This window comes from Apaloderma vittatum, unplaced genomic scaffold, assembly GCF_000703405.1.
Source record: "Apaloderma vittatum isolate BGI_N311 unplaced genomic scaffold, ASM70340v1 scaffold9258, whole genome shotgun sequence".
Classification (NCBI taxonomy): domain Eukaryota; kingdom Metazoa; phylum Chordata; class Aves; order Trogoniformes; family Trogonidae; genus Apaloderma; species Apaloderma vittatum.
This window is the reverse complement of record NW_009731207.1, coordinates 33,555-44,372: the sequence shown is the minus strand read 5'-3', so window position 1 is coordinate 44,372 and position 10,818 is coordinate 33,555. Positions and strand designations below refer to the sequence as shown.

General features: G+C 40.6%; 1 protein-coding gene across 1 annotated transcript; it reads left to right on the top strand.

Moving 5' to 3' along the window:
* Nucleotides 1–1,405: 1,405 nt before the first annotated feature.
* On the top strand, nt 1,406–4,308 carry CMTM6 (CKLF-like MARVEL transmembrane domain containing 6; the record flags this gene model as incomplete). Its single annotated transcript, XM_009875109.1, has 3 exons — nt 1,406–1,582; nt 2,473–2,571; nt 4,156–4,308. Coding segments are annotated over 3 exons (429 nt in total), but the record flags the coding sequence as incomplete, so codon positions are not given.
* Between the last annotated feature and the right edge of the window lie 6,510 nt (nt 4,309–10,818).

Below are 10,818 nucleotides of genomic sequence, written 5' to 3'. Positions count from 1 at the left end.
AACGCATCTCACACTTTAGCAGACCTTGTGAAAAATGTGAAAGTCACTGGATGCAGCTGTAACCTTAAAAACTGGAAATTCAAGAGTTCAAAATCTTCCTCAAGGCAGCCGTTGCAGTCACTGGTTTAGGTGTGAGGGCGCTGAGACATTTGCTTCGCCAGCTGCTACGAGAGAGGAGGGAAGTTATGTGAAGGCCTGATAGTACCACTGCAGTTTCCCAGCTCAGGTTTTTCCCTTTCTGAGATCCTGTTTACTTTATACGATGGCAGCGTTTTCAAAACATGATGCTTTGAAGTGCCCTTCTAAGGTCCGGCTTAGTGGGGGGAATTTACAGTTCCCACGTGCTAAATTGTTCTTATTTTTATGGTCAGAAAACTGAAACCAAAGGCTGGCGGTTATTTTCCAAGCACAGATTTTTTATTTTTTTTTTTTTTTAAAGGAGAACTGTCAACTTCATTATTGCCATATACTTTTATTAAAAATGGGATCATCATCCTTGTATCAGTCTTAATTTTACAACCGAGTCTGATTCCTGTGTTTTAATTTGGTAGGTGCTACAAGGATTGTGGCTAGTTGCTACAAGGATCTATAAGCCTGTGTCAACTTTATGGGATGAAGGAAACTAATAATAAGTGGTGAAAATGAGAGAAGATTTAAATAAAGCAATATTCTTTCTTGTACAATAAAGCAGTAGAAGATCCAGCAGCAGATGTATGGTGACTGTATAGGAATTAGCTCCCATTCTTACCTCTAAACATATTGTCAGAGGAAGGTGAACGTGAGCTTCTGCATAATCAAACACTGTCCAACACAGCTTAAACATAGTTTAAAATTTTTGTTCTTACAAGTACAGCTGAGCTTCTGTTGTTGCTGGGTCACAAGCATGAGCTATGCACCTACAGGCACTTTTCCTGAAGTTTTATCAAGGGAGGTGACATCAGTTGTAAACTTTCAGGGAGGTAGCTGACGGTGTCAGTGCTTTCCAGTTTCTCCCCCTGCCCTGACCCCAAGTGCATTTAAAATTAAGCGCAGTTGGAAGTAGTAAGCAATAACCTTTTTGCTTGTTCTGAGCTTGTTGCCACCCGCCTTGTCTCCTTCCATCTGGCAACCACAGAAAACCACGAATCGGGAATCTTGACGCTCTGATCAGGAAGCCTGTATTTGGCAGGGTGTGATCAGCTCACCTGAGTGCAGTTTATGGACCAACTTTGACAGCAAGTGTAAACCATGTCACTATTTAATTATTTCTACCTATAAGAAAACTGTGCAGAATTTTATTGGGTTTGTTGCAGATTGAGGATTTTCCTTACAGTTGTCTTTACGAATTAACGTTTGTATCGGAAATGTCTGTTTGCTGAAGGTATTGAAGACTTGATTCCAACTCAAGCCTGTTATTTGTTTGTAGATTCTCTCTCTTCTGGCTGTCATTTGTGAAGAAATTGTGGAGGATTGTATCAAGTGTGGCGGACTTTACTTCTTTGAATTCACAAGCTGCAGTGCCTTTCTTTTGAGCCTCCTGATCCTGTGTGTGTATTGCACTAAAATATATGAAACGTTTGGGGAACATAAAGTACAGAGAGTGGTAAGGAAATGTTTTTTAAAAACCATACCGTTTCTTATAAATGCTTAAAAACTACTGTGGAGTAGAAAAGCTATGTAGAATGAATCTCCTTCTCTTTTGGAAAGGGAGATTAAAGGAGCTTATAAAAAAATGAGCAAAGTGTAGAGAGTCCCTTTTGTATTGACAGCTTTTCCAAAATTGTCAGGTCGGGTACTTGGAGGATTTTAGAATTCTTATGAAAGTCTTTCAAGCAGAATAATGCTACAATGTAGTCATTGCATAGATATGGGTATAGAGAACACAGTTTACCCCAGCCTGATACTTGTAATTTGCCTATCTACCCTATCTATTTTCCTACTGGATGTAGGCTACCTCCTTTTTGGTAATAACTATTGCAGTTTATGCTTTTGTATTTCAGAAGAACCAGCAGTGGCACAAAGTTGCTCTGTAAAGTCAGTAAGAATATTACACTGTCTTATGAGTGTCCCTTCCTATTTGTCTCCAGAGCAAACAGTAGTTCTTTTTTATGTGAAGGTACAGATAATGGAGTGTGGCAAGAGATTTGAGTGAGCACATCTGCTTACCGGTTTCTGATTTCCCAGATGTTTTGTGTTGGGAATAATGCTAGCATGGTTGAATTTAACTGTGAAACAATTTAAGTGAAATGAATGAATTACTTAAAGAAGACAAAACCAGGAGAGTATGTAATGCAGACTCTTTTGAATAGTTGATAATGCGAATGCTCTTTGGAAAGCAGTTGTAAAATCTATTTTCTGAAGCTTCCATTAGCATCAAAGTTTCAAAGCATAGGTTCACTGGCAGATTAACTCAACTGCTGTTATAATGCTTGTTCTTTTTCAGGTACTGTATCTACAATTTTATAATGTCTTTTTTTTTTAATATATTTGCAGAACTTTTGGGCTATGGCAGCCATAGGTGGCTTTTTTCTGCTGGCATCAATAGTGTTAGCTGTGACCAGTGCTGGGTCTGCTATTGAAAAAGCTGCATGTGTAAGTCTTAAATACCGAGTAAATTATGCGATTTTATCTTATATGTTAATTTCTTTGCCTGCTAAACTTCACTCAATTTGCAGGGAAGAAATTGGGCAGGGAAAAGAATTCAGTGCACTGTGATATTTTGGGAGGAACTAGCTATTTCAGACTTTCCAGAAACTTGCTGTAGGCAATCCAAAGAGCAGACATTCTTCAGGAATGCTGGGAAGCTCTGGACGCACATGCAGCTCCCCAGAGTTTGTGGCTTGCTTCTGGGTTCCTCGGACTTCACTGTCTTGGCTCTGTATCTCTGTCATCTGTCACCATTTGCATGTTGACACCTCTCCCAGCTTCCCCAGTTCTCTGATATTTTCACCTCTGAAATGCTGACTTTTCTCCTCAATTGTCATCATAGAATCATAGAACGGCCTAGGCTGGAAGGGACCTTAGAGATCATCTAGTCCAACCTTCCTGTTTTGGGCAGGGACGCCACCTCTCGACTAGACCTGGCAACACATGGGGACCGAGCAGGAATCAAACCCACCACCTCAGTGTTGATTCTTATTGCCAGCACCGTGCTCAAACCACTGAGCTAACCGGTCCTTTCATAATGCTGCCCCCTTGCAAAGTCAGCAAGAAACCATGTCTTTTGCCAGGCATTATAAAGCATATGTTGAGAATGCTTGCAAAGGCTTGCAGTAAGAGCAGCAGTTCAGTTTCCTCAAGGACAGAAATAGTTAGAAGAGCAGTGGGGCACGCATCTTCTCAGGAACACTGAAGAAGCTCAGGACAAGGCACTGAAGAGGCTCTGGGATGCTGTGGATGTTGTAATCCCTCACGCATTTGGCACTTCTTTTGAATAACATTGCAATATGTGAATATGTGAGTTTGAAAGCTCAAATTCTGATATTATTCTTGAATGAGAAAAAATGAGTTAGAAAAGAAAGCAAAGTAATTCTGTTCCACAGGCAGCATGAGCTGTTGGAGAATACACACTTTGTGTAGCCATCTGTGATACTGATATATTCAAACCTAATGTTTTGAGTATGAAGTCTTTCAGGGTTTGTTTTGGTTTTTTCCTGGAGTTGCTAAAACCAACCTTCTCCTTATCATTATGTTATGATGACTAATAATGTAATGTCATTAAGGAAAAGTCATCCCCCCTTGCTGACCCAGTAAAGACTTGCTTACACTCTGTAGATCTTATCTCTCTTGACCTTCTGTGTGTTACTCTTGTTCACGTAGTCTCTTCAATCAGCAGCCATCCCTTGGGTAAATATTCTGTTAAACCACTAATGCATGCTTCTTTAATTTTTGCAATAAAATGAATATACCCTGCCTGTTAAGAGCTGCTTAGAACATATTGTACGGTTCACATTTGATTAAGAGAATGAGAACTGTAAAAGCTTTTGTGTTAATTGTGCTACAATTATAATTTTTGATCTGTTTCTAGTTTAAATAGAACCACCAATTTAAGGAGGACTGGGAGCTTCATCTATTAGCCTTAATATAAGCAAATAGATGAGCACATCTCTACAGACAATGTTAGAACACTGTTAATGTTTGTACATTTAACGTCATACATTTCCTTCACTTTTACAGGCATTTGGATTTTTTTCAAGTGGTGCCTTTTTAGCTGAAATTATTATAGAGTATTTTCACAGTCGGAAACAACAAAACGTCAGTGGATGCCCTGAAAATCCTGGCACCACTCAGAGTGCCACAGAAAACCAGCCACTGAATAAACAAAGCTAACTTGCTGGAATTACTTAATTTCTTTTGAATGGAGCAAACAAAAGTGAACTTTTCAGTGCACTGTAGGTAACAACTTCTGTCTCTTCTCATCAATTTTCTACGCGTCACTCATCACAGATTTTTGTAGATCCTTGGGTCGGGTCATGGCACCTCAAGCATCGTTTTCCAAGGTAACTGGTCCTACTTAATAACTGGTCCTGCCACCTGCCCAAGTGACATATGCTAAAAAAATGTGTCTAAATCAAGTAACAACACTGCTGATTTGATTTTGACAATAAAGGTTAATATGTGATGCATACATTCTGAGCTATGCCCTAAAGATATTTTCTGTATAAATGGACCAAATGCTTCTGTTACAAGTTATAAATTAGTACAGCAGAATTCATTCTTGTACTTGCTTGTCAAACTGTGAATATAAAAGGGATACTTAACTGGGGCCTTACAGAAATGCTTATACTTAAGTAAGCTTTCTTGGTTAGCTTCTACTATTCACATGTTTTGGTTGTATCTGTGGAGATCAGTTTAATGGAATAGCAAATGTAGGGGTTTTATGGGGAGAGTAATGTCATGGTATATTAAGTAGACAGTTTTGCACCCCATGATTGTCAAAGTTGAGACTTGTATGCCAGAATTATTTCTCAGGTTGTTCCAAAAGCTATGCAAGCAGGAAGAAACTTAAAAAATCAGCTGTGAGAGGAAAAATGATGAATAAATATTTTCATGCAGTAGCCCCAAAAGCAGCAATCTGACCATCAGTGAGAAATATGTTGCAGCATGTTGATGCTCTCCTGGTGAATATTTCTTGCAAGGTTAATGCCATCTGCAGCTTGTTCATGCATAGTTAATGGTAAGGTTTGACAGAAGGGTTATGGGCCACACTAGTTTCTTTTTTTATAAATATGGCAGTAGCTTAAGACTCTTGCTACTGACTGTCTCAGTTGGTAAACAGGTAAATAAGCACCTGTACCCTTGATTTGTCTTAAAAGCAACAGGCTGTAGGACTGCAAGAAGCACTACTGATGCAACGTGTGTCAGACATATCGGATCAGATGTTGATGGCTGTAAAAGGAATGAAGTGGTGAAAAGGTGTTTTTCAGATGTCTGACGTAGAAGCAAGGCAGCTGGACCTCACTTAAGAGGAAAGCCTTCAAAAGCAGAGCAAATTGCTGTAAACCAGGAGATATTCCAAAATACCAGAGCAAATGAGAAAAAGCTGATGATGCAAAGCTAGTTCTTGTTGGAGTGCTTGTGACATTTGCCGTGTCTTCCAGGCATTAACTTGCCAATACCCTAGTCTGATAAATTTATAGTTCTGTAACCTGTTGTGTGGCATCAAGGCTAAGCCTCCCAGAATTGGAAAAGCTGTTTGGAAAAGGATGAGAAAGCTGTTGTAAGACAAAGGACTGTAAAAGAAGGTCAGAGGTGTTTTGGTGTTTTTTTTTCCAGTGCTCCCACTTCCTGATGATTTTGAGTTTGTGATATTCTCTCTCTGAGCTCTCAACCTAACACTACACTTTGCTTGCAGGGTGTCAAATTTTGACAGGTGGTGTGAAGCACCAAGTTCAAGCTGTAGCTCAGTTTCAGAGCTGTGTATAACAGACATACTTTCCTTCATAGAACTTCCTGCTTTGTGAAGAAGAAATGCTCTTGTACTGTTGTGGGGGGTTTTTTTTAAACTATTTATTAGTGTCCATTTGCACTAAAATCTGATCTTGATCTAGGTGTACAGAGCTTGCTGTAGCTGCCTCTGAAAGCTGGGTAGATGAGAGACGTTCTGTTTACAAGCAATGTTACCGGTGATATGAAACTTGCTGTAGCTCTGCTATGATTTCCAATGCCTTAGTTTGGAGATCATGTCCATATCTATGATTAACATTCTAAGGGTTTGGGGTTTTTTAGTTTTTTATTACCCAGGATTATACTGAATTTTTTCACATCAAAATGTAGTCTCTAAATCTTGACCTATAATTAAAAGCTGTAAATACAGCGTAAGAGTAACAATGTGCTGCTGAAATTTGTTAAGCAATGCAGCACCGTATTGGGACTTCTACCTTGAGGTAATTTTTCTTGTAATTTTTTTGCAGCTTGAGAATACGTGAAGAGAGTTCAGGGTTTTGGTTGCTGTTAGTATAGACTTTTCCCACCCATGTGCTTTGTTATTGGTGCCCATTCCTGAGTGGGAGATACTGGTACTAAAAAGGATCTCTGAAGTCATCCCTCTGGCTTGGCTTCCCTATCTGTGATACCTACTGCTGATACTTCACAGAGAAACTGAAATGCAGAGCAAGTTATACCCCTGGCATGTTTGGGCTTGTTAGTAAGGAGGTTTTGGCAGGGTTTTTTGGTTTTATTTCAGCTGTTTCAAGTAGGTGGCTTATGCCCTTTCTCTCACCAACCGACTGATCCATATATAGATTTGAGGATCAGATTCCCTCTCTGACTGACAGGGATGCAGGCATTGCCATCAGCTGAGGGAAACGACAAACAGTAGTCTTTTGGGGGAAACTGGTTGTTTTCCTGTGTGTCACAGGAGCTTACTGGTAGGAAGGTTCCCACAGTCGATACGTATTTCTCCACTCCCGATGCTGTTTAACTGGCGTTAATCTGTCACATAGTAGTTAAGTACTACAGGCAAGTCACATATTGGTTTTAGGTTTAAGGCAGTTGCTCAGTTGTTGCTTCCAAATCAGTCGCTGGCTAACAAAGCAGTTTCTGTGTGGTAGTGCTGTTAATCCCAGACTTAGAAATATGAGGCGTTCTTTTTATCCTGTTTTAAAATAGTTGAGGAGCAGGTTTGCTGGTGTGTGTGCCGCTCTCTGCTTTCTGTGAGGTTGCTTGCTAAAATAAAGGGGCCTGCCCTCCCAGGTGAGATGGGGGAGACATTTCCTTGCTGCCACAGCTGAGCAGGCTGGTCTCCTGCAGTCCTGACATGCCCTCTTTGATGCTTCTGATGTCCAATCCAGGTGTTGAGTGTCTTGTCTTTTAATGAGACCAATCCCAGAGAACGGCGTTGGAGCCAGATTAAACATCTGGTTTTGCAGGAGCTTGGTGCTTGTGGCTGGATGCCTCTTACCCCTCCTGTGCTCTGTCAGCAAAGCAGTCTGCTGGCTTCCCAGCCTGCTCCTGGTGAAATCAGCCCACTTCTTTTAAACCACACATTTAAATTGCTTACATTAAGGTGGCTGGTTTTGACTGAAGTGGATTGGGGATTGTTTGGGAGAGCGGTAGGAGCTCTGGCAGAAAAGCTATGTCAAGCAATTGTCTTAAATTTCTTCTTCCGTTTGCAAAGTAACCATCTCTGTACAGTCTTGACTGGCAGTAAAAACTTGTGGAAAGAAGTAACTGGCCCATTAAGTCTGTCTACCTGGGGATTGCCTGGCAGTGATGTTTGCAGCCTGCTCAGACACATTAAAAACTTTTGTCTTTTCCAGTTGAGCCTGTCCAAAGATATTTAAAGGCCCCGCGCCCACTTTCAGGCTTTGTTTGCAGCGCCTTGAAAATCGGTGCAGCAGATGTTCCAGGACATGTGAGGACTTGCAAAGTGGCCAGATGGAGCACTTCTCCTCTGAGGATCTGCATGTGCATTGTGTAGATTGGGAATGTTAATTTTTGTGTTTAGCCCATATTAAAATCACAATGTTACCAGCACTCTTTGGATTCTAAATGTGTGAAGGATTTGCACCTTACTACTTGCACTCTGTGCTTAAAACTAGCAGGGAAGGCTTGTGGTCTGTTACAACCAAGTTCTACGTTTGCATCTTCCAACTTGAAAAAGCACCGAGTTATTTCACACAATTCTGAGCTCTGCACGAGATGTTTTTGCATAATGGCCACGATAGTGATCCTTGCTCAAATTTGTGCAATAAAAATACTGAGCTTTCTACACTGAAGAGAGAGAAGTACTTTGTGAAATTTTTGAATGGTTCTATAAAATTGTAACAAATCAAGATGCTCGTAGTGCCTTTAAGATGGAAATTCATCTTTGTTTTAGGCTATTGCTGTCAACATAAGCACTTCTCTTAACAGTAAATTTTATGCTGGTCAAAACTATCACTTTTAATACTTTTTAGAATATAAGTGACTTTTAATGATTATTAAATTAGGATGATAATACAGTGGGTTTATATATAAAAAATAAAAAATTTATACAGTTTTGTTGCCAGTGTGGCATAAATTTCCTTTGAAATAATTTTGAAATGCTTAACTATTTTTCCATTCTAAACCTGTGGTCCTTTTTAATGTATTATGCTTTTTTGGTCTGAAGAGCTTTCTAAAATATTTTGTAATAAATTTTTAAATAAAATATTAGTAAATAACTGAAATGTTTCTCCTGCTATGATTTGATGTTGCTCTGTACTTCTCCCAGAGCCAGCCATAGGAAATAACATCATTCTTTGTTCCTGGTTTGGAGGAAGGAGCTTGCACTGCATTTGCCTGCTCCTGGGGAAGAAGGTCCAGCTTGCAAAGCTGGATGTTCCCACTGCAAGTTTCCAGGAGGAAAGGCCCAGTAAGGTTGGTATTGCCTCTTGCACACAGTTCAACTGAGTTAGTTTGCGGTAGATGTTACACCTATGTGGTGTAGGTTACTGTGATGACCATAATTCAAGTGCTGCTTTCTTGTTGTCTTAATTACTTAGAACTGAAAAAAACGAAGTGGCAGACTTGGTAAAGGAAGGAGCACAAACTAGCAAAAAGTGTTAAGAGGAAAAATGCAGGTAACTGGGTAGGTTGAGGGACAATTCTTTAAAAATGTTTTGTCAGTGGTAGGAAGCAAGGAAAATAAAATAAACCTTCATGCTTTCTCGCAGGGTGGCTTTCGTGCTGCATAATCCTCCAGACTGCTTATTACCTGGTGGCTGTCTTGTAAACAGGAGGAGAATGGCACTTCCTTCACTGTTGGCACTGAAATGGGAATGCCACAGTATATTTTTCTTTGTATCGTAACATTAAAGTAAAATTGCCTTCTTGATGAGGTTGCCAGGATTCGTAAGGGGAAAAGGTCTTTAATGCTTTTGATTACATTTGAAAACTAGATGCAGAAAAACAATGAAGGCAAAATGTTGCATTAAAAGGGTACATCACTGGTGAATTTCCACAACACAACAAAACTCAAAAAGTCCTAAGAAAGGTTAATAATTTGGAGCACAACAACACTGTTTAAGTTACTGCCAGACAAGACAACTGCTGACATGACAACTTTCTCAGGAGTGTAATCCAAGTTAGTTTGCTGTAAATTCTCAGAATAATACAGCAGAGCACGGTATAGGCTGCCAGTCTGCGTCTTTCGTTCATGAGCACCCAGGTCCCACCTCAGTCGCTGCTGTCTGTGCGTGGGTAGTTCGAGGCATGGACGTGTCTTGTTGGGTGCGTGCTATCCTTCCAGCCACCTGCTCTTCACTCCTTCGTCCTGCAGGAACCAAGCAAGGTTAACTGCTTGGCTGGATTTTGGGTTTAACTTCTATTTGCGTTCAGAATAGCAATTCTTTGCCCGCTCAAGCCAGCACAAGGAAGGCCAGCAATGTTTTTTGCATTCTGTTTGTGCGAGGTGCAGTTGCCTGTGCAGGCAATCTGCTCAGAAGCTGCAGGAGAGAAGTTTGCCCACAAGAGGGCAAAGATGATCCTGTGATTGAAACGATTTGGTCTGGAGGACTTCACTGTCTCCCATCTGCGTTTTCAGTGGAATCAAAGCCCCCTTGCCCTCTTCTCTTGTCAGTCTGGCTATAAATTGGTCTGTGCATTTCAGTGATGCTGTTTCAAATCGTTTGCTTATTTCTGAAAATGTAGCCTGAAGCTTTCTTTGATAATCTAACCAGATCCATATTATGTCAAGGAGACCCTTTACCTAAGCAGTCTGAAAGGGATTTACTTTTATTTCTTTTCTTTTGTAACCTGACAAGAGACATTTGTAAAAATTCCTTTTTATAACAAAGTCAAGCTTCAGCTGCGCGACTACATCTGCACCTACAAACTGTGCTGCAGCTGTGAAGATTTTTTGTGGTCTGTGCTATGCTGTGGTTTTCAATGAAAGGTCTGTGGATCGTGGGTGGGAGAATAAAGGAGTTGGGAGTACCTGAGCATTTCCCAGACTCTTGGGAAGTTTAATGAGAGAAGCTTATTATCCAAAAATGCAAATTATGCATGCTGGAAAGAAATCAGGGTCCACAAACAGAAATGTTGTCAAATAGAGCTGTAAAGCACGCCAGGCGGGGCTCCTTGCAATTCCAGTCTTCTTCAGGCATCCCAGGGAAACTTGCTTTGACCAGCCCATGTGTCCTGATCACTCATTCAGTTGATCTGTAATGACCTATTATCTCTTGGCTGAAAATTAGAAGAGGACTGGGAAAATAAAATAGATGTGGCTGTTTTGAAGTTAGCAAGTCCTGAGGTGAGAGTCAGGGCTTCACAAGGAGGCGACAGCCATAAGCACATTCTTCTGTAGCATGACCTGTGCCAGATGATGACAGCAACTATCCAGTCAGGCATCTATTGCTAGATGTGCTGCATGAAAGC